Here is a 24,415-nt window from a genome sequence, read left to right as displayed (position 1 = left end):
TGAGATCAGGAACCATGGAACCAGAATGAGGCACCAAAAGAAGGTTTATTGGGGGGCGCTCCGGGGAGAGGTTCACCAATCCACCAAAGGGTGAGGGCCAGGGAAGCCGCAGGCGGGAAAGGCAAGAACAGTACTAATAAGGGAACTGGAGGGGGAGGGCCCAGGCCATCTACACTGCAGCTACGACAGCAGGTTGGCCTGCCGAGTTTAGGGGGATCTTGTTGGTCGCAGGTTGGTCAGGGCTGGTTGGATTGACAAGGCGATTGCTTCTGCCTGCGAGAACCGTGTTGGTTGGGGTCCGTTGCCATGTCAGCTTCTGATTGGCCATTTCGGGTCAGCCAGGTGGAAAGTCCTGCCCCGCAGCCGCCAAGAAAGGAGAGGGGTCAGGGAAACCTGCTGACCCAACACCTAGTACTGCAAAGGAAAAAGGAAAATCTATTATTGTAAGGCATTTACTCTATGGATATTTAATTTATTAATTACACAAGAAATATATGAATATAAACTTAAACATGCCAAACAGAAGTTAAAAAGAGAAAAAAAAAGTAAAAATTCACCTTCACCACAGCCCATTCTCATCCTACTTCCTTTCATAGAGAAACATCCATTTGCTATGTATCCAACTATACCCTTTTCTATGCATTTTATATTTATTGACATCCTTTTTTAGCATGGTACATGCTTATTATATTCTTAAAACTCTTGATATCAAGAGCAACATTCAATGAATATCCTTGTACATATATTTTCAGAAACATGTCCAAGTGCTTCTGTAAGGTGAAATTCTTGGAAATGGGATTTCTCAAAGGCTGTGCACATTTTACATTATTTTAAAGAGTAACAAACCTCTTCCTCAAGAGATTTTTATTTCACTTTCTATCTCTAATAATAGTCATTAAGCCCTATTTTCTCACCTTTTGGTCAGTGCAAGATAGAATAACCTTTAGAATTTTTGCCAATCTAATGAAGGTGAAAAATAATATCCATTGTTATTTTAATTTGCATTTCCCTATAACTCATGTGGTTCAGCTTCTTTTCAGATATTTCTTGGCCATTTGTTTTGTTCTTCCTGAGTCACCTGTTCATCTCCTTTGCATGTTTTCAGTGGTGATTTTTTTTCTTATTGACCTATGAGAGCTCTTTGCATATTGTGAATGCAGTGAGGAATTTTTCTATTAAAAATATGAGACAAAAGGCAGAATATTTAAAATCCACATATTTATGCCCTTTTTCTCCGCCCTCTCCCAGGTCCTCCAGCGCTTGAGTTGCATGGCCACCAAGGGAGATATGTTCTTAGTGGCCAACCTTGGGACAAAACAGCCATGTCATAGCAATGACCCAGGGTGCCCAAATGATGGAAGATACCAGTTTAACACAAATGTCATTTTCAGCAATAATGGAACCCTTGTTGACCGCTACCGAAAACACAACCTCTACTTCGAGGCAGCTTTTGATACCCCTCTTGAAGTGGATCGCGTCACTTTCGATACCCCCTTTGCTGGCAGGTTTGGCATCTTCACCTGCTTTGACATATTGTTCTTCGACCCTGCCGTCAGACTGCTGAGAGACCCCGAGGTGAAGCACGTGGTGTACCCGAGCGCCTGGATGAACCAGCTCCCGCTCCTGGCGGCCATCGAGATTCAGAAAGCCTTTGCCATTGCCTTTGGTGTCAACGTCCTGGCAGCCAACATCCACCACCCATCTCTGGGGATGACAGGGAGTGGCATACACACCCCTCTGAAGTCCTTCTGGTACCATGACATGGAAAGCCCCAAAGGTCACCTTATCATTGCCCAGGTAGCCAAAAATCCACTGGGTCTTGCTGGAACAGAGAATGCAACAGGTAAAACAGACCCTTCCCACAGTAGGTTTTTAAAAATCGTGTCAGGTGAGCCATACTGTGAGAAGGACGCTCAGGAAGTCCACTGCGAAGCCGCCAAGTGGAACGTGGATGCTCCTCCCACCTTTCACTCTGAGATGATGTATGACAACTTCACCCTGGTCCCCGTCTGGGGAAAGGAAGGCTATCTCCAAGTCTGCTCCAACAGCCTCTGCTGCCATTTGCTGTATGACAGGCCCACCCTGTCCCAAGAGCTCTATGCCCTGGGGGTCTTTGATGGCTTCCACACTGTGCACGGCACTTACTACATCCAAGTGTGCGCCCTGGTCAAGTGTGGGGGTCTTGACATCCATACCTGTGGGCAGGAGATCACAGAGGCCACGGGGATGTTCGAGTTTCACCTGTGGGGCAACTTCAGCACTTCCTATATCTTTCCTCTGTTTCTGACCTCAGGGATGACCCCAGAATCCCCTGACCAGCTTGGCTGGGAGAATGACCACTATTTCCTGAGGAAGCGTGGACTGTCCTCTGGTCTGGTGACAGCAGCTCTTTATGGGCGGTTGTATGAGAAGAACTAGGACAAGTGTGTGATTTGTGAGTGGGCCCTGGCTGTCACATGGCAGCCCCACCCCTCCACAGGCCACAGAGCATGTACACAGGAACACCTCCCCCTGGGGGTGGCCGCCCACTTCTAGAGCACCAGATCCCACCTGGGAACTGTGGGAAGAGGTAGGAGAGGCAGGTTCCCTCTTCCTCCTACATGTCAGTGCTTGAGATGTTTTCTGGTATTTTCTATTAATATTTGTCTTTTCAAGCCACATCTTCCTCTAGCACATCTCTCAGTACACAATCGGTTTTAAGATCTGAAACAAAAATAAATGTCAGTTGATATTTTACACACCCACAAAGCAGTGGTTCATTTTTTTCCTTGTTAATCAGGTGACACCCAGATGTGTAAATATTTTACAAGCCTTGCCTGTTCTCTAAAGTAAGAAACAAACTCTCAAGAGCAAAAGAGAACTGCTGTGAGGACCTTTCCTGTTCTGGTCAGCTGAACTCCATCCAGATGAAGTGGATTAATCCTGTAATCCTGAATTAATTCTTAATCCAAGTATTTGGCTTATGTCTGTACTCTTCATGACCATAGGTAGATTTTTTTAAATGAACTTACCCTCGTTAATCATCAACAGGTAGAAAACAATAACGAGAGTAAGGAAATCTAGATGGCGTTCCTCTATGTCTTGCTTTGTGCATAAGCTCTGACAGGTTCATCTTACTGTGGGCACTTTTGTATATACATGGTGTTATAAGTACTTGGGAGACCTGTCTCTCACCTACCTTCCTTTCACCTAATTTATAGAGAAAGGCTGAAGCTCAAGGGATCTAGGTTTCTTAGAAATGAAAAAGTATGCACAGTGATTAATACTTGAATTTTAAAATGATTAAAATTGATGCCTTGCAATGCTCTTTTTAAAACTTTTTATTTAGTTTGATTCTTTAGACTACTAACAGTAAACTAGAGCTATAGGCAGCCTTAAAACTTGGTTGGAAGTTTTGTTGGGAAATCATTTTACAGATGGAAAGGGATCTTAGCAGCAACCCATGCCATCATCTGTTAATTCCACCACTTTCCTTTTCTTGAGTTTTTTTTCCACTGACTCTCCACAGGCTCTCTCAAATAAAAAGTCAATCATATCCCAGTGCTCAGGAAGTTGAGGCAGGAGGATCAGAGTTCAAAGCTAGCCTCAGAAAAAGCAAGGCACTAAGCAACTCAGCAAGACCCTGTCTCTAAATAAAATATTAAAGAAAAGGGGCTCGGGGTGTGGCTCAGTGATTAAATACCCCTGCGTTCAATCTCTGGGACCAAAAAAAAAAAAATCGTGAAACCTTCAGTTGGAATTAGTGGGGTTTTTTTTTTCAATTTTAATGTTGCTTTATTTTATATGCTTTAATTCATTGTTACTCCAACAATTAGCCAGGAGAGGGTGAATAAGAACTTTTGATTTACTATGTATTACTTGTTAAATTCCTGTTTGGAATATTTTGATTTGATTACAGTAGTTTGTGTTTGCTTGATAATTCCTTTTATGAAACGTTTGAGAGCTTGAAAGTGTTGTGGGTTTTCAGGAAGCTCTGTCTCTGTTAGTTTAAACATTGCATTTAATTCATCAAATACATATGAGGGCTTTGAGGAGTGTAAGACAATGTGCTAGATGTGAGGGTGTACACACGGACCCCAACCTCAAGACATCTTTCAGATCTTGAAACCGTTGGTTGATACAATAATGGTTTCACTGGAGAATTGAAATCTAAGTCCAGCGGTTCATGTTTCTATCAGCATGCTGTAAAAGATGATGAGAAATAAATAGAATTAAGTTTAGGAGAGATTACATAGTACCATTCTTTTTATAGAGAAATCAAGGACCAAAGAGGTGACATAGTACACCCAATAATTGTGACTATGCAGAAACATAAGGCTATGATTACCAACTTGAGACAAAAGTCTGAAACAGTGTAATAGAAATCTTAAAGTTCAAGGATTTATTTGAAGGGAAGATAGGAAAAGTAACTGTTCAGGGGGCGTAGTTTTAAAATACGCTTGCCATCAGTTTTTATCATATGCTAGCCACTATACAGCGTGGTAAATCAATATTAAATCACCAACAACAGAATAAAGTAGAGTCTATGCTCATTCAACAAGTAATTGCATGTGAAATTTATTGAGCCCTTTTAAATGTCAGGTTAAGTATTTTCAGTATCTTATTTGTGCTTCTTAAGAAAGTCATTATCACTCCACTTACTGATGGGGAAATTGAGATTTAGGAAGTTATGTAATTTCACCAATGTCTTTTACCTACTAAATAAAGCGTGAGAATTTAGACTGGGTTGGCTTGACTCCATAGCCTCTGTCCTCATACCCTGGCTTATGGTTTCACTAGGAAACATTAGGAAACACAAAAAACCATAAGCCACCCTCTAACATCATGTACCCAAGCTTTGTACTTTTCACTTGAAACACTGGAACCTAAATGTGGACCATAACAGTACAGATTTTAATAACTTTGACAGCACTGATTTTAGTATTAGGATATGAGATACTGAAATTGAACTAAAGTAGAATAAATGATCCACTAGGGGATTTAATCCTTTGAATAGTTTGAGCACTAAAATCAAAGACTTTGCCGAGTATATCATCAAGTTATCTGTATTATATAAGAACCTGCCAATATACAACATCTTTGAGTATTTATGCCTGAGGAAAATAATTAATATGTGCCAGGCATTGTCCTTGCTGCTATAATAAATAGGAAGGGTGCTAAACTTGCCCTCAAGTTGCTCAACATCTCTACCCTTAGTACAGGAATTCACTTTAATAGAGCCCTGCTTGTTCTAAGTGCCTATACTGTACCATGTATGGTACAGTGATCCAAATCACTGCTGTATGACTGGAAAGAACAGAGTATTAAACCAATTGGGGGAATCACTGTCTGGGAGAAAGAAGCAGGTGCTGCTTGGATAACATCTGATCTGGAACTTCATTCAGAAGATAATGAGGGAGGAAAAAAAGTCAATATGTGCAAAGGTAGAAAGGTATGAAAGTATGGGTCTTGTTCAGGGAGAAATAAACATGCACCTATGTGTCTAGGTCATAAGGTGAATAAGGCCAAGAAAGGCAGAGTGGGGCTAGATTATGCATGACTTTCTATGTCTTGCTAAGGCTATTTTGAGTTTGTAGAATCACCCAAGTTTGTATTATCATTTTATTTGGATATGCTGAGACATATACAAAAGCAGACAAGATGATGAACCTCCTCGTACCTAACACCCACCTTCAACAATTATTGTGGTCAACCCTATCCATCACCCTTACTCTGCTCCATCATACTTTGAAACAAATCCCTAAACTATCTGATTTTATCCACAAATATTTTCCTATGTATCTCATTTTAAAATATATTTCATCAAAAGTCTGTATCCAAGGGCTGGGGTTGTGGCTCAGTTGTAGAGCGCTTGCCCAGCATGTGTGAGGTACTGGGTTTGATTCTCAGCACTGCATATAAACAAATAAAAGTCCATTGACAACTAAAACAAAAATTTTTAAAGTCTGTATATAGTTGATGTTTGAATTTCCAGTGTCTTCACAAACTCTCCTACTTTTAAAATTGTAATAGTCCACACATTGAAATTGGCATTTCTCGGGGCTGGGGTTGTGGCTCAGCAATAGAGTGCTCACCTAGCATGTGCGAGGCCCTAAGTTCGATCCTCAGCACCACATAAAAATAAAGATATTGTGTCTATCTACAACTAAAAAAAAAAAACAAAATTAAATTTAAAAAGAAATTGGCATTTCTCTTAAATCTCTTAATTGGGGTTCTTCATATTATACTCTCTTTTTTTCTTCCCTTTTGTAATTTATTTGTTGAAGACAATGGTTGTTTTCCTTATAGAGTTTTCCACAGCTTGAATTTTGCTAGCGCATCCTACCCACATCATTTAATATGTTCTCCCTTTATTTATTTATTTATTTTTGGTACCAGGGATTGCATTCAGGGGTGCTCAACTCCTGAGCCACATCCCCAGCCCTATTTTGTATTTTATTTAGAGACAGGGTCTCACTGAATTGCTTGGTGCCTGGCTGTTGCTGAGGCTGGCTTTGAACTCCCAGTCCTCCTAACTCAGCCTCCCTCACTGCTGGGATTACAGTGTGCCCGGCTGTATTCCCCTTTTAAGTGTATTTCTTGTATTGAATCTAGAGGCTTGATGGATTCAGCTTTACTTTTTTATAAGAAAAACTATTTCATGGGTGATTCCTGGTGTGTTTTTTCAGGAGGCTCACAATGCTCTGTATAGTGTAGTTTAAAACTTCCTATAACCAAGCACCTTGGGCAAGTTATGTTACGTTTGAGGACTTCAATGTCTTTGTTTAAAAAAAAATGGATATAGCAGTGCCTACTATGTTCACAGACTGTATTGAGAACAAGATATTGCAAATAAAAAAGGTGAGCACAGTGCCAATCACAGTGTGACCCAGCGCTGTCTACAACACAGTCCCTGCCCACGTAAGCAGGCAGCCAGAAAATCCTCTCCCATCTGGAGTAGAAGAGTCTAATCATGTTCAGAAAGAGCAGAGACCTTCAGAAAACACATCTTCAACAATCCTTGGGCAATAAGTAAGCCTAATCCCCACAGCCCTGTGGGACACAATGGTAGAAAAATAGGGTACCAAAGCGGGGACTTAGGCTGTCCAGTTGGCCTCTGTAGCCGCAGAGCCTAAAGCACCTGATACTAGGCACTAAGTGACTGAGAGACTAACAAGGAGGCCTTAGGCCCCTATTACCATCTAGGGGTGCTGGGTTCGTTGCCTCGTTCAGCAAATTGAAGAACAGGATACAGAAATAGCAAGCAAGAGTGGGTTTACTGCAAAAGTGAAAGAGATACAAAGATAGACTTCTTGGAACAGAAGGGACCCCAGAGCTGGAAATCCAGTGGGGAAGTTTTGGCCTGTTCTTTTTATGGTCTTTTATGGTCTCTAGAATTTCCTCCTTTCCTTAGCTCCTCCCACTTTGCCCACCATTACTGATTGACGCCCCCTCTGTCCACAAGTTTTTAATTTTTCTATTGGATTCCCACGCTTAGGAGCATGCATTTGGAAGTGTCTGGCTTGTGCCCACAAACACTTTTATCAATAAGCAAGAAGTTGACCTCATCAGAAGACCCTCTCCATGCTCCTTTGTTCTGCTCCCCACCACCTGCCCTGCCCTGGATGCCTAAGCCCTTCCAGCTCTCCCTCATTCTGAAATTCCAAAGCAAGACACTTGTCCCAAGGCCAGCTTCTCCAAGATCCTCAGGCTCTTCCATCCATAATGCACCTACCACATTAACACAAGCTTCCAACTCAGACTGCCATCTGGACATCCTTCTGTTCCTCAATCACCAGGAAATACTTTCCAGACTCTCCCAGCACTAATGCGATCTGGCTCCAGCTGCACAGAAACTGTTCTGGACAAGACGCATGTGCAATGCAGTGTATTTCCACCCCTGCAGGATACCAGAAATGGGAAGGTGTTAATCATGGACATGGCAAATTCCAGGCTAGTTCTTAAAGTAAGGTCAGGTCTGTAAGGACAAACGGCACACACATGTCAAAGGCAAGAGATGGGAAGCAAACCACTGATCAGAAGGCTTTTCCTTATTCAGTATTTAGCAGCCCAGTCAATTGGTGGCTGGCATGGCTCATTTTCAGGGCAGAAAATGGCAGTGGGTCACAGCAAGGACCTGGGTTATATAGGCTTCTTTTAGGGTGGGACAGGAGGGCAATTCCTGGCGTTCTTATATAGGGGTCCAGCTCAGTCATTAGCCTGGGATGGGAATGTGAATAGGGAATTCCTGGGGCTTATTGTATTGGCATCAGGTGACCCATTAGGGTGGGGGATCAGGTGCCAGACAGGTGGAGTTCCTTTTGTGTTCCTTTTCTGGCTAAGGCCTGGGATTTAAAATGACAAAAGCTTAGGGAAAATGTCCTTGGACTTATTTTCCATATCTTTCAAGGTCAGGCTCACCTGAGAATAAATGAAGACTAGAACTGGCGGATTTCCTGAAATTCATCAGGATCCTGATAAATTACGAAGCCTCACCTTACAAATGGTCTAAAAAGGAGTAGGGGAACAGAGTCCCCTAAAGTTTCAGGTCTCCGTTTTGGGGGGGGGTTGTTTGTTTGTTTGTTTTGTTTTGTTTTTTTGTCAGAAATAACTGTCCCTGAGACACGAACTTGTAAAGGTCACTGGTAATGTAATGGCACACTTTCCTCCACAGAAAATTTTAATTAAGCATCTCCAGAAATCTTCACCACAATTGATCTTAGGACTATCACCCAAAGGATCTCTGCAAAAGAGTTCAGTGCAGTTAAGCTTCCTATTTCCTGTTGCTCTTAGAATAAGTAAATTTGGCCACAGGCCTGAAAAAGTGGTGAATGCCCCTTTACTAGTTTTTCACAAATGTTTATGGACTACCTAGTAATATTAACAAATATACAATAGTTTGTAAAAGTTTTCAATCAGGAAGTGCGTTTGCAAATGCAAAGTGTGATAAGGAAGACTGAAAGGAAAGAAGGAACCTGGAGATGGGCGAGTGAGAAATGAAAGACAGAGACCAGGCAGAGACACACAGGAGAGTTTATTGGTCAGAGCTGATAAATAAAGGCCATCTCTTCATAGACAGAGAGAGGCAAAACAGGCTTGGGGTTCAGGACTTTTATGGGGCAGGCTCAGAGATCAGAGCCGGGTGGGTCCTAATGCAGGCAGTTAAGCCTGGGGTTGCTATGAGGGAGTGGTGAGCCTTTCTCAGAAAGGCCCTTGGGAGGGAAAGCAAAATTTTTCTTAAAATGGTGGCTGTCACTTAAGAAAGTGTCCAGATGCTAAGCAAGAACCTTATATTCCCCTTTTCTTGTTTGTTACTGGGCCTCTCTGGAGACAGAGGTGTAGATCAATCTTATGTAGCTTTTTCCTGCTGGGAAGAAGTGGCTTCTGAGCCCTTGTTAGGGGTGCAGGGCATCATTGAGGCGATTATGGTGGTCAGGAGGTGCCGGGACATGCTGACTCCAGATGGCCCAATTTTGTTGAGAGCTTGGAAGTCCTGTAACAGAAGCTGGTTCATGGTTTGGTTAGAGATCTTTTCAATCTGGTCTTGAATAAATCTAATGACGCAGGGGGCAAGCATTAGCAAAAGGCCTATGACAAGGAGAGAGGTCAGGAAGGGAAGGGTCCACTGGAGAAGGGGGTTACTTAGCTGCCATCCTTCAGTTCCAATGGCAGTTGGGAGCTTTGAGGCCTGAAGGAGATGGGAGATAAAGGGGGCATTAGTAATTGAAGTTCCCTTGGTGGTAAGGAATCCGTGCTCCTTCCAAATAGCAGAGTGGGAGAGAAGTATGTGGAAAGCGTATTTAGAGTCAGTGCAGACATTGAGGGAGGCTCCCTTTGCCAAAATCAAGGCTCTGATGAGGGCAACCAGTTCAGCCTGCTGATTGGATATATTATTGGGGAGGGAAACCACTTCCACACCCCGGATACCCTGTTCAACAAACGCCCTCTGGAAGGAAGGAGCCGCCATCTGTGAACCATGTGTAAGTGGAGCAAGGGGCCTTCCCTGCTCCAGGCAACATACACATGGAACAGTGCCCTGTCCCCCTAATGGGAAGGGACATCCTCACAAAGTTGGGGGCTATGCTTTCTTTCTCCCCTCATATACGCTTCCATCCAGACTCACCTGCTGCTCCCCTGATCCTCACCCTTACCTGTATGTGGGAGGGATGTAGAAGAAGCTCCTCCAGAGTTTCAATGCATGAATGGGAAGAGGAGAAGAGGTGGAAGAGTCCCGAGGAGCAGGGAGGAGAATAGCGGGGCTTAAAGGTGAGCTCGTGTGGAAAGTAAGACTGGGATCTTCCACCAGGGAAACCTGTAGAGATAAAAGGCGACAGAGGGGTAAGGAATGTAAGCCCTTGTAGGGGAGCAGTTCCTTTAGGTGATGGGGGGCCAGGATGGTGAGTGGGGCCCCAAAGGTGAGTTTTCTTTGACTCGTTAATGAGTAGAGAGGTTGCAACCAGGGGTCAAGACCCTTTGATAGAAAAGCCACAGGGGCAAAGGTTGGCCCCAGCATGTATTGGAGAACCCCTAGAGCAAATCCCTGCTTTTCAGCCACATAAAGGTGAAATGGGCATGTGAGATCAGGGAGATGGAGAGAGAAAGTTTTGAAGTCATTCTTCTGTGTTGTAGCCAAGGAAAAAGCTAAACTGACACTTTGTTTTTCTTTCTTTTTATTTTCTTTTTTTCCTTAGGCCTCTTATCAAGCCTGAGGAGTCTATCCTTTGTATTTCAAGGTTAGCTTCTTATGGCTCTGGCCAGGGAGATGGCTGCCTAGGGCTTCAATGTAGGAGAGTTCTGGGTCCCTTGTTTGTCTAGAAGTAGGGTCTCTAGAGGAATTCAGAGTTTAAGTGGCGAGTAGAACCTGGGCGGGGGAGCAAGAGGAGCAAAGGGAAGGCTTAGAATGGAGAAAGGAGAAAGCCTGCACATAAGGGATTTCCTTCCATTTTCCTAGGCACTCACAAAAGTTATGAAGATTGGAAGGTTCAATTGACCCATGGGCCTTTAGATCAGGAGCCAAATGGAGTGGGGCTAAGTGGGCAAGGAGGCAGCCAAGAGGTGAGTCAGATGGGATTTGGGAGTTCCCCATGGCGAGTTGGCGTCTGGGACTGAGAGAAGGGAGTCACCTGCTACTTCCCTAGTCCTGGGCTTTGCCCTTACAGCATCTTGATTGCCTGGCCAGGGCTTTCATGAGCTCTGCTGAGGAGCTGAAAACCAAGACCCAAGAGTGAACTCGCCAAGGGAAAGGGATTGGGAGTTCCCTATGGCGAGTTGGAGTGAAGTGGCACCCCCTCTCTCCACAGAAAAAGTCTTAACTGGGCTTCTCCAGGAATGCTCACCATGGCTGATTTGGGGACTGTCAGCCAAAGAGTCTCTGAGAAAAAGTTCAATATGGATAAATATCCTATTTTCCTGTTGACCTGTTTAGCTTGGCCACTGGACAGGAAGCTACCAGCACTCCAGGTGCTGGGCACCCCATTAATAATTTTTCACAAATGTATCCAGTATAGTAGTTTGTAGAAATATGCTAACGAGGCTTCTGGCCTTGAGCTGGGCTTCACAGAGATGTTGACATTTTTTAAGAAGAAGATACCAATTGGGCTCCATGGTAACAGCTGGCAGGGGAAGAAAGAAAGGGGAGAAGAAGCTCTCCCCTTCTCAGGTGTTGTCCTTGAAGGGGTAACTTGCCTAAAACAGTGAAGGAAAAAGAGCTGCTTTTGTGTGAACTTCTGCAGACTGTGAACTTCTGAGCCCCTCCCCTTACATGCTGGGTATAAAACTCTGAAATTACCTGTATTCGCCATTCAGGAGATTGATTGATGACAGCAAAGGCTGTACCCTCTGAACCTGGCTACAGCCAAATAAAACTGTTTCCTGCTATCTTTGGTGCCTTGCCTCGTTTGTCCCTACAACAGGAGTGAACTTACCAAGGGGAAGGGATGGGTGAGAATCTTGGTGCTGGGCCAAGATCTAAGTTCGAAAGAGGAGACTTGTCTGGGGCTGGAGACGTGGCTCAAGCGGCAGTGCGCTCGCCTGGCATGCGTGCGGCCCGGGTTCCATCCTCAGCACCACATACAAACAAAGATGTTGTGTCCACCGAAAACTAAAAAATAAATATTAAAAAAATTCTCTCTCTCTCTCTTAAAAAAAAGAAAGAAAAAAGAGGAGGCTTGTCACTGCTGTCTCTAGGGAGTAGACTTGGGAGGAGGAAGAGAGGGGAAGGGCGAAGCCACTTACTCAATTGACACCGGAGTGTGGATGAAGAAGAAGAGTGCTAGGTGAATGGAAGAAGGTGTGTCATTGTCCTGGGCCCTCAGGTCATTGTCCTGGGCCCTCAGGCCAGGATCCTAAAGTAGCTCAAATTCCGGAGGGGAGAGCAAAGCTGATGGGAGAACATGATCAAGTCACTGGCATCAATGAAAGAAAAGTGGCGCAGGACTAATCACACACACAGCTGGGATAAGAAGCCAGTTTATTGTCAGGAGCCTGACGTGGCTGCTCTGCAAAAAGAGGGACACCAGCAGCAAGAGGGGAGAACAGGTATTGTGATTGGGCCAGAAAATGGGGGGGGTCTTTGTAATGGATGTGAATGGGCTCATGGTGTGAGGCGATAGAAGGACTTGAAACATCCCAGACAGTAGGGTCCACCTCAGAAGGGGGTCATGGGAAGGCCCTGACAGACGGAATAGGGGATGGTCCTAAAGTCAGGGTGAGGATCAGGGGAGCAGTAGGTGAGTCTGGATGGAAGTGTATGTGAGGGGAGAAAGAAAGCATAGCCCCCAACTTTGTGAGGATGTCCTTTCCCATTAGGGGAACAGGGCACTGTGGAATGACCAAAAAGGAGTGGGTAAAAATTAGAGCCAAAAGTGCAAACAAGGCTAGGTGTCTATAAGGGTTGGTAGTAGGCCCCCAGAACTCCTTGAGGACTGAATATGTAGCCCCGGTGTCCAGGAGGAAAGGGACAGGCCTACCTAAAATACACAGAGTTACCCTGGGTTCTGTGGAGTGATGGTAGTGGTCAGATGAGGGGACCTGGGCCTCGCTGGTCCACTGCAGCAATCCTAAGAGTTGGAAAAGGAAACCAGAAGTGCTGGATGGCCAGGGGCCACTATGGGCTCAGGGACAGTCAACAGCCCAGTGTCTTTCCTGGGACAAGGGCCTGGAGGCTTGCAAGGCTTGGGACATGTACAAGCCCAGTGACCTGTCTGACCACATTTAAAACAGAGTCCGGGTGGTCCATGGGCCAGTGGAACCAGAGACAGATGCTTAGTCTGGATGGATGGCTTGAGTGAGCATCTGATATTTCTGCTACCGGGCCTTCTTGTCTCTCCTGTTATACACCTTAAAGGCCACTCCCAGAACTTCAGCTTGGGGAGTTAGGGGCACCTCTTGAGGTGCCTTAGTTTGGCCATAATATTGGGAAACTCTGGGAGAAAATGTAGGTCATTAGTAGTTTGTCTCTCATCTGGAGTCTCAGGATCCAGATTAGTATTTTGTAATAAAGCCTTGGTTACTTGATCTAAAAATGCTGAAGGGTTTTCATTTTTACCTTGGACGACTTCCTGAAGCTTGTCATAATTGATAGCCTTATAGGCTGCCTTTCTAAGTCCTGCCATAAGGCAAGTCATGAATTGGTTTCTACTAGTTACTCTTCTAGGCGAATTATAATCCCAATTGGGGGTCCCAATCAGGGACCGCTTCAGTGCCAATCAGATGGGCAGGGGAGGTCTGATGTACCTCATCAGCATAATTTCTAGCTTGCTCCCAAACCTCCCCTGCACTCCTCAGGCAGGAGGGTGGTAGGCAAGATCACATGGACATCATGGAAGGTCAAATCATATAATTGGGTCAGATATTGAAACTCTTTGATATATGTGGTGGGGTTGAAGTATAGGACCCAAGCTACTTTTCCATCTGTGACAGAGAAAGGCACATGAATTGGATTACACCATCTATCCCAGCCACCTCTCAGAGAGGACACAGAGATGTGGGTTGGGCAGCGGCAGCCCATGAGTGTATGGCAGGACGAGAGAAGGGTGGAGGGGCTGTGGGGACAGTTGCTGTGGCGGCTTCATCAGAAAGAGAATTGTGGTATGGTGGGGGCTCATCTGCTGGGTCCTTGGAGGAGTCCTAGGTAGGATCTTCTGTCCCGTTGGACGCAGGCATAGGGGAGGTGAGAGCTAAGGGGATTTGTGCAGGAGAGCAAGAGTTGCAGAGAAAGGGCTTAGCATATACAGAGAAGGCCTGAAGGTATGATATCTCTTTCCATTTTCCCGAACACTCACAATAGTTGAAAACATCCCTGATAACATGGGGATCTGAAAGGAAAGTGATCACAACACTCTGAGCAACCAAGAGAGCTTTATTGCGGCAGTGTCTGATTGACAGGAAAAAGAGGAGAAGAGAGAGAGAGAGAGAGAGACCTCACAGGAGAAGGTTTTTATAGCCCTCTGCTGTGCTGTGCTGCCTAAATCTAATAGGATCTCTGGGTCTGCAAGCTGCCTTGTTGGCGTAAGAGGGGCTAAGTGTTCAGCCTAGAGCAGGGGTGGAGGTGTGAGGGGTTTGAGTGTTCAACCTTGAGTGGGGTTTAGTGTTCTGCCTGGAGGCAAACAAGTGATAAGGATCCAGACCAAGGGGATTGAGTGTCCAGGCTACCCTGCAGTTAACATTCCTCCTTTTTTGTTTTTCTAAGTGGCATGAGGGCAACACAAATTCACTTGGCTACTTCCTGCTGGGAGGGTGGGCATATTCGGGGACAGGCTTGGGAATGCCAGGGCAGCTAGAGATAGCACTCAGTGGCTGTAGACAGTTATCTCAGCAGGGGAAAAGTCCACAAAGATTCCTTGAAGCCATGAGTTGTCAAAGGCATCAAACCATTCCTGAGAGGAGGAGATCCTTGATATTAACCATCGGTCCTATTGTAGGGACTCTTGGAAATATTGAAAGCATTGTCTTGGTGGTGTCACCAGCACCTGAAGAGGATCAGATCAAGCAAAAACAGGGTGAGGATTAAAACAAAGGTCAGTTGGGGGCAGGAGTTCCAAGGGCCACGAGGAGGCTTAAAGGGCTCAAAAATCCAGGATGACAGGCCAAGAGGATCCCCGGGTGCATCATCTCCACTGTCCACTGGCCATTGTTTTTGCATTGTCCATATGGGGTGAGGGCTTTGTGAGGGGACTTGGAGTCATCGAGTTCATGAAGCAGTTGGTTAAAGGTATAGTTAGAAATTGTGTTCATCTGGTTCTGCAGGAACTTTACTGTGCCTGGGAGGAAGGTGCAGAAGAGCAATATGCCTGTAAGTGGGCCTAGGAGGGGCAGGAGCCAGGTGACTAAGGGATTTTGAAAAATCCCAGAGAAGTAGTTTGGAAAGTAGCTTTAGTCAGTTGAATTTCAAGGTCAGTGAGTTTGTGGACATTCTGTGCTACTAGGCCTGATTCATTTACATAATAGCTACATTCTTCCCTGAGAAAAAGACAAGTACCTCCCTTTTCGGCTGCCAATAAGTCCAGAGCTCCTCGGTTTTGGAGAACCACCTGAGCCAGAAGGTGACCTGAATCTGGAGAGAGGAGAGTGACTCCACCTTAGCAGCGAGAGCCACTTGAAGCTTTTTGTGAAGGTCATCTTTAGTCCAGATAGAGTGCCTGATAGCTCTTCCTGAGACACTAGCCGCTGCTGCAGATGCAGCTAGGGAGATTCCTATCAAAATAGGCAGAAAGGCTGCACGCTTGCTGCATGGGAAATTAGGGTGAGGGAGTAAGAGTTCAGACTCTGCAGTGCTATATAAAGCAACTTGGGGGGTTACTTGGACAATGAAACAGGAAGCGGTTATATTATCAGAGATGTGGACCATCAAGGTTCTGTTACACCAAAGAAAGTCTCCAGGGCTTGTGTAGTTATTTGTGAAAGCAATCGTGTAATGTGAGCATCTGTGTGTTGGGTGTGGGACGAGGGGCTAATGCAGAGCCGTTGGGGCAAGGAAGAGGAATTGGTGTTACTGGGGGTGGGTTCCCACAAAGGGATGTTTGAGGCAGGTTGCATTTTAATGCCGGTGGAGGAGATCATATGAGGAGAATTTGAGGGGGACTGTGGCCAGGAGGGGCCTTTCCAGGGAGACACAAAGGAAACAGTAATGGGATTTAGTGTGGGGACTGTCTTGTTTAGAAATGTCAGTGTGTCTTGGATGATTTTGATCCAAGTACGGATCTGAGAACCGGGTATGGAGAGGCCTGAGGAGGGACCTTGGTGTTCTTCTAACTGCCTAGTTAGGTCCTTTTCGGAGTCTGTGTGTCTGAGGTTAGGATCGTTGACCTGGATGGGGCCTGTGCTACTATGCTCCTCCCTACCCATAAATATCCAGAGGGTTTGGTCTGGTTGTTCGCCCAGAAGGCAGCACCTGTGACTCCGAGGCCCATCATGGGTGGGCCGGATCTTAGATTTTCAGTGCAAAATGGTATTTTCACCATCTGCTCTGTGCTCTGGCCTCTTGCCAAATCTCTTCAAGTACCATATGGAACATACTGGTTTCCAGTCTCCTGTCAGAGTAATGGATTTTACATGACCAGTAAGGACAGCCTTTATAAGTCTCTGGCCACCATTTGCAGTAATCTTGGGTCTGATCAAATAGAAAGCAGAGATAGGGTCCCATCGAGGCCGTGTTGTAGAACGAGAATTTGCAAGAGACATGGTAATGGGGGCGGTTGAGTTGAGGGGCATTCATAAGTGGCAATTTGTTCGGTTTTTGATATGGATCCATCCTTCCATTGATCAAAGTACTGTGAACCTCCACATGTAGGACCCAAAGGAAATATGGAAAAGGGAGGTGTAGGCTAAGAGGAGGCAAGAAAGGTGGACCCGGATCTGGAAATTAGTCATTGCTTTTGGGGGACCCTTTTCAGTGGGTTGGTTGGAGAGGGGATGCAAGCATATACCGGTGAAGGACAAGAAGAGGTATCCGCAGACTCAGGCTCAGGAGCTGATGCAGGATTTAACCTGGAAATGTGAATCCAGGGAGTTAGCTTTGTTGGAGACCCCTGAAGCCCTCATGATCATGGAAGAACATAGGGTAACTTGTAGGGGGGCCTTCCCATTTTAGTGACAAGGGGGAACTTTGGTGTTGTGGGGGAGAGAAGAATATCCAGGCTCCTGACATCAGGGGGAAAGAAGCGTGGGACCTCTGGGGGTCTGGGAGAAGGGTTTCTTGGTTTTTGCAGAGTTGGGAACATATAAAGGAGAGGAAAGAGAAAGAGAGACTTTCTGGTAGAGTCCACGGAGAAGCTATGATGCCGGTCGGGGGGGTGGGCAGGGTGGCCATACATGACCTCAAATGGGGAGAGAAGGGTGGGTTTCCTTGGTAATACCCTGGGTCGAAATAAAGCCAGGGGAAGGAATTTGGTCCAATCTACGTGAATCTCAAGGGTAAGTTTGGTTAAAATTTCTTTTATTATTTGGTTGGTATGTTCCACCTTTCTGGATGATTGTGGATGATAAGGGATGTGCAGGTGCCATGGGATGTTAAGAGTTTTAGCAATGTGTTGTGTAATCTGAGAAATGAATTCAGGTCCATTGTCGGACTGAAAAGAGGTGGGTATTCCAAATCTGGGTATGATCTCAGAAACAAGGATAGAGGCAACTGCGGTAGCCCCCTTGTTGGAAGTTGGGAATGCTTCAACCCATCCTGAGAAGGTATCTACTAGTACTAGTAGGTATTTAAGTTTGCGGACAGGTGGCATGTTGGTAAAATCTAGCTGCCAGTCGGCTGCTGGAATGTGGCCCCACGCTTGATGTGTGGGGAAGTTTCCAGATTTCAAAGGGGTTTGAGGATTTGTTCTTTTACAGATGGAACAGTTAGAAGTTAGCTGTTGCAGAAAGTGGACATCCTTGGGGCTGAGTGTGAGAAATGATCTCGTGAAAGCCTTTAGGCTTTGGGAGTTAGTGTGAAAGATGGGATGGAATGGAGGTATGAGAGCAGGGATCGGGTTGACATTGAGGATTTGGATTGCAGGATAACTGGTGCTAGGGTACAATATGGGGCAAGGGCTGCTAGTCAGGCTTCTGGATCAGCCCTTGAATTGCCTCTTGTAGCAGGTGAAGAGTCATGTTGGCGTGAGCGACAATGTGTGATTGCAGTGGTGGGAGGGAGGTGCTTCAGTCTTGGGAGGGAGAGTGGCTGAGTTTAAGGCTGAGCAGGCCTTAAAGGAAATGGAGAGATCATGGAGGAATGAGACTAGAAGGGAAAGGATGTGGCAAGAAGGAAGGGTCTGCAAGCCTCTGTAAGTGAGAAGATCCTCTAGAGTGCGAGGGGAGATGATAATAGTTCATGCTCCGAAAGTCAGCTTTTTCATCTCCTGTAGTAAAATGTGTGCTGCCTCTGAAGCCCGCAGGCTTGGGGCCCTCCCCCCAACAGTCAGATCCAGTTGTTTGGAAAGGTAAGCAACCGGAGCAAAGGGGGGCCTCTATTCTGACCCAGCACTCCAAGGGCTAAGCCTGTTTTTTCCTGTACATAAAGAATAAAGGTTTGTTGGATGTCCGGGTGATGTAGGGCTGGTGCTTGGGAGAGGGCTTGTTGTACAGAGAGAAAGTGAGATTTAGGTGACAAAGGGAGGGGCTCCTGTTTATGTCCTTTGGCCATTTCATGTAGTGGTTTGGCCAGGAGTGAGACGTTGGGAATCCAAGTCCTAAAATATCCTGCTAGACCCAGGAAGGATAGGATTTGCTCCTTAGTTTTGGGGATGGGGTAGTCATGAATTAAAGCCTTTCCATCTAAGGTGATTGGAATCTTGGGAGAGTTGGACTCCAAGGTAGGTGACCTGGGGTGGTGATAACTGTACCTTTTAAGGAGACACTCAGTAACCCTTGTCAGCCAGAAAGTTAAGAAGTGTGTTGGTGTCAGTCTTGGAAATATTGAGGGGCAGAGGAGTAAGTCATCTACATATTGGAGGAGCGTTGAAAGAGGGAGGTTGAGGCCCTTTAGATCGGCAAACAATGTCTGACTAAAGATGTGTGAGCTGTCTCAAAAGCCTTGAGGGAGGACAGTCCCTGTTAATTGTTGGGATTGTTGAGTGCCTGGATCTGTCCAGGTAAAGGCAAAGAGGTCCTGGGAAAGTGGGGCCAATGGAATGGTGGAAAAGGCATCCTTTAAATCTATAACAGAAAAATAGGAAGTTGAGGCCAGAATAAGGGACAGAAGAATATATAGATTTGGAACGAGTGGGTGGATGGGTTTGACACCTCATTCATGAGACGGAGATCCTGGACCAAGCGGTAGGTCCTGTTGGGTTTCTTGACTGCAAGAATGGGAGTATTATAGGGTGAATGTGTGGGCCTAAGGAAGCCCTTTGCGGGAAGGCTGGAAATGATGGGTTGTAGTCCCTTTTGACTGGACATCAGGAGGGGATACTGAGGCTTGTTTGGAATGTGATGGATGTTTTTTAAGTGGATCTCAACCGGGGGGCATTGAGCCATGTTGGAGTCTCAGTGTCCCAGACTAATGGGTTTACTTGAACTTGCGGAAGTGGAAGGAAATGATTTAACATAGTCTGTAAGGCAGCCATGGCTATAATTGAGGGGAGGGAGGTTGGTGAAAACAGTGGAAAGGAAATCATGGCCTTCAATTTAGATGGAACATCTCTGCCCCAAAGGGGGATGGGGCATTGGGGCATCACCAGGAAGGAGTGTGAGAACGAGTGGCCTGAAAGTGGGCAGGTAGGGGTGGGGTGGTTCTGGGGTATATTGCTTGTCCACCTACCCCAACAATAGGGGACTGAGAGGGAAGTAAGGGTCCCCAAAACTCCTGTAAGACCAAGAACGTTGCTCCAGTGTCTAATAAAAAAAGGATTTTGCAACTATCAACCATCATTTAGACCCTGGTTCCAGCATGGTGATTGGCTTGTTGGGACAGGAGTCTTGAGGCCCCATCAATTGGCGGTGGCCAGCCCTGCAAGATTATGAGGGCTGGGGTCTGGCCGTGCACCCCTTTGGGTACTGGGACAGTCTGAAGCCCCAGTGGCCCATCGTGGAACATTTTGGGCAGGGTCTGGTAGGTGGCCTTGGATTGGGGCAGGCCCTGCTCCAATGTCCTTCTTGTCTACACTTAAAGTGTAAAGGTAAAATTTCTAAGCTGATTCTAAGCTGCAAAAGTCTGAGTTAAAGTGTAAAAGACCGGGCATTGTAAAGTTTCTAAATGGCAAGGCCTGGGCTAAAAAGTAAAGACTAGGTATTGTTAAAATTCTTCTGCTACCCCCGGAACCTGTAATCCCTGTAGCTATTAGGACAATGCTGGAACTGCCCAGTAAATATCTCCATTGATTCCCTGGTTGTTTAATAGCTAAGGGCTCCAGGTAGCATGGCACATAAGCATCTAGGCTCCAAAACCAATCAGTTTAAATGTGTACCCCACTTAGGAATGACCAATCACCCCTGCCCAGACTGTTCCCGCAAATGAATGTACTAATCCTGTCTCAGAGTTGTTGTTCAATTTTCCCGCACCTCATGATTTGTTCTGATGTATGCAAAGCCCCCCCCCCCCGCCCTCTCCAAAAAGTGTACTTAAGCTCTGCTTGACCTCTGCTCTGGGCTCTGGGCTGCTCTCCCTTCTTGAGTGAGCACGGAGCCCCATCGCGCTGGAATGGATCCCCAATAAATCCCCTTTTGCCAATTGCATGGAGCCAGTCTCTTGTGTGGTCTCTTTCTCGGACGCTCCACCAGACCCTTACAAGAGGTGGGGTGTTCCCTGGTCTCTAATATCACCCAGTCAAGAGGATGGTTACACTCGGGGTCGTCACCACCACTGAGTAAGAGTCAGGGGCAGGGCCTGTAGAGGCACTTGGGTGCCTGGCCGGGACTACATAGAGGCAGAAGCCGTAGAGATTAACTCAAGGTGGAGAGGTCTCACCAGGAGCAACCCCCAACCACCCTCAGTGGTTTTTCTTAAAACCCAGGACCCAAATAAAAGAACACCTATAGACCCTGTCGACAGTAGGGATCAGCTGTAGATGTGAAAGCTGTGGCTGGGGGTGCCCCCAACCATATGGAAACCCTGAGAGTGCAGGACGATCAACGGTCACTTCCCACCTGTAGATGGATAGGTTGACTGGAGACAAGGGTCATACATGAAATGTCCGGTGGTGGGTGCAGAAAGGGCATTCGGCAGAATGGAGGGCCTGGTCCCATGATGGAATCCAGATCAGGATCTGGGGATGCTCAGTGACCCTCAAAGAGGGGAGCAGGCACACCTGGGAACCCGATCCCAGGTTTCAGCACCAAAATGAAGGGAAAGCAAGGACCCGGGAGATGGGGGAGCAAGAAATGAAAGACAGAGACTGAGCAGAGACACAGGAGAGTTTATTTGTCAGAGCTGACAAAGGCCAGCTCTCCATAGGCGGAGAGAGGCAAAACAGGGTTCAGAACTTTTATGGGGCAGGCTTACGGATTAGAGCCGGGCAGGTCCTAATGCTGGGGGTTAAGGGTGGGGTCGGTATGACAGGGTGCTGAGCCTTTCTCGGAAAATCCCTTGGGCGGAATGGTGACTGTCATTTAAGATGGCCATGCAGATGCTAAGCAAGGACCTTACAAAGACCGATTCTTTAAAGAAGCCTCTGGCCTTGGGCCAGAGCTTCACAATTTCAAAGAGAAGATGTTACTAATCGGGCTCCATGGGAACAGCTGGTTTCGGAGGAGGGTTCTCCCCTTGTGCTATCCTTGAAGGGTTAACTTGCCCAAAACAGTGAAAGAAGGAGCCGCTTTTGTGTGAACTTCTGCAGATTGTGAAATTCTGAGCCCCTCCCCCTACACGCTGGGTATAAAGTTCTGGAACTACCTGAACTTTGCAGTTCAGGGGGACTAATTGTTTGCAGTGAAAGCTGTTCCCTCTGAACCTGGTTGCCACCATAAATATGCTTCCTGCTACCTTTGGTTGCCTCGACCCCTCGCCAGCAAAGGAAACACGACACAGGATTCTTCCTTCAGCAGTTTATTCAGGCCTTTGTTTTGACATGTCTTTTAGCTTGTTTCTCTCTCTACTCCCGTGTGCCCCAGCCTTAATAAAGCAGATAAAGCCCCAATGCACAACTGCCACGTGGACTTTTCTCATAGGGTGCCAAGTCACAGCATGCCAACTCATTCTGATAAGGAGTTGTTTGTCACAGACTACAGCGGAGACCAGCGCCATCTTGTAATGGCGGCCACAGTACATAGAAACGGCTCACCACATTTGGTGTCTTGTCTGGTCAGTTCCTACAATAGTAAAGGTTCTTTAAAGAACAAGTTCAAACGTGATGTATGGTGTCCTAATCCCTGCTAACCCCCAGATTGACATCCAAGAGCCGGATTCATATGTTCGTGGGCATTTACTACAACATAAACTCAACAGGGATTTTACTAAACCTCATTTATTCCTCCCAGCCATCCAACTAGGCAAGGATTGTCATCTTCAAATGAGAGACATATTTAGGATAGGTTAGAGTCTCACCTAGCTGCTTCAAAAATCAGTGATCTACCTAGGGCTGAGTGCTTCTGAAGGGACTGCCACTATTGCACCTGAACATGTATCTTCCACCTCTTACGGAAGGCTAGGCGATCTGTTTGCCACACAAACAGAAGGGCCAGATGCCCGATAGAAACAGCAGTCCAGCAGCAGAGCAGCATCTGAACATTTTGGCATGTTTGAATTAGAAGGACACATCTATTCTTTTTCCTCCTCAGCACATAGCCACATACAGGTCCCTTCACTGAGTTGGCTCTCAATCAAGAAAGTCAATAGAGGCACAGTAGCCGAGCCCAGTGGCCCGGTGGCCCTTGCCGGTCATCCCAGCTACTCAAGTGATTGAGGCAGGAAGGGAATTTCAGCTTTAAGGACCAGCAACAAACAAATCATTGTGAGCAGAACTACAGACACAGACAGGGTATGTTCGTGTCTTTCCACAATGTCAGAATTTTATCAAATAACAATAAATTCACAAGCTGCGCCAACTTCATCAGCTTCAATTCACCAAGTACTCACGGGTCACCTGGTATCACGACTGTGGCAATCACAGGTTCTTTTATTCCCCTCCAATCTTAATTCACACATCAAGTCACACAGCGGACTTTACATGATTGTTCATAAAGCCCAGAATACCTAAGAAAAGGTTAACCCGGGCACTTAGAGCTGTTCAAGATAAGGATCTGGAGGGAGGCCATTTTGAAGTGGATTGCTTCAAGCAGGAAGATCAAGCTAAGCTGAAGGCCTAGGGACAATTGGAAGTTTGTCACCTATTAATCTCAAGTTGCATTCACCAAGTAATCTTGGTAACAAAATGGGCTGGTGTGAACTGCCAATTCTACGTTCTTTTATGTACTTCAGTGAGGCATCAATCAGAGGTCCAGTGAGTTTGATATGCTCACAGGCCGAGTTTCTCTGTCATGGGTTTGATATGGCCATGCAACCACATATCCCTGATTTAATTTGATAAATGCACAGGTGATAGTTTTTTGTTAGCATACTTAATTTACTTATAATCAGCTTTAATTTAAGCTTTCTGATTGTGCTGTGGAGCTGGGGTTATTCTTTTAAGTAGGTTCTGTATGACTAATATCTGGTGGTTATCTGCTTGCTCAGGTAAGTTACCAAGTCATTCTGCCTTAGCACTTGAACTCAAGATGGAATAGCTTGGGACAAACTGGTGCTTTATAAAATGGAGTAACTCAGGTCTAGGCTCAGAGCAGGGCACAGCTGGCTGCCCACACAAACCAACTTCTCAGTTCAGCATACCAGCAGGGTGTCCTGCAGCTCAATACAATCCTGACACTGTCTTTCTTGAAATAGGACCAGCTCCCACAAATTAAATCTCAGATCTCATAACCTTTTTTATTTGTGGTACTGGGGATCAAACCCAGGGCCTTGTGCATGTAAGTCAAGCACTCTACCAACTGAGCTATATCTCCAGCCCACTCATAACCTCTTAATATGCACACAGTAGCTGCTAGGGACATTCAGTTTTCTTTTTCTTTGTGGTACTGGGGATTGAACTCAGGAGCATGTAATACAGCCACATCCCCAACCCTTTTAAAAATTTAAAAAAGCATTTTTGAAACAAGGTCTTACTAAGTTGTTTAGGGTCCTTTAAAGTTGATAAGGATGACCTTGAACTTCTAAACCTCTTGCCTCAGCCTCCAGAGGCACTGAGATTACAGGTGGATGCCACCTGGGGTATTTTCTATGTCCTGAATAATTGGAATAAACCATGACTTTCAAAGGCATTCTCAAGGGCATAATGTTGGGTATCCTTCATCAAACCATCATCCAGAATGCTTCAAACCCCACCCCCTGCACCCTTTGGCCTGTTTATCATCTCTAGTTTTCCCTCTCTGGGTGTCATGTGAAGAGTGGGTCATGCAGTGAATAGCTTCTCCAAACTGGCTTACCTCACTCAGCAATATGCAAGCAGGACTTATCCGTGTCTTT

The 24,415-nt window shown here is 45.9% G+C and overlaps 1 protein-coding gene across 6 annotated transcripts in view; it reads left to right on the top strand.

The window, feature by feature from the left end:
• LOC113192051 (biotinidase) overlaps positions 1–5,815 on the top strand; it is a 36,669-nt gene extending 30,854 nt beyond the window's left edge. For all 6 annotated transcript variants that reach the window (XM_026402034.2, XM_026402031.2, XM_026402028.2 and 3 more), the window contains one exon: positions 1,249–5,815. In XM_026402034.2, coding sequence (XP_026257819.1) covers positions 1,249–2,418 — 1,170 coding nt within the window. In that variant the 3' untranslated portion in view covers positions 2,419–5,815. The remainder of the gene's footprint in view (positions 1–1,248) is intronic.
• The last annotated feature ends 18,600 nt before the right edge of the window (positions 5,816–24,415 follow it).

This window comes from Urocitellus parryii, chromosome 3, assembly GCF_045843805.1.
Source record: "Urocitellus parryii isolate mUroPar1 chromosome 3, mUroPar1.hap1, whole genome shotgun sequence".
Classification (NCBI taxonomy): Eukaryota; Metazoa; Chordata; class Mammalia; order Rodentia; family Sciuridae; genus Urocitellus; species Urocitellus parryii.
The sequence above is the reverse complement of the archived record's forward strand: the minus strand, read 5'-3'. Positions and strand labels throughout refer to the sequence as shown.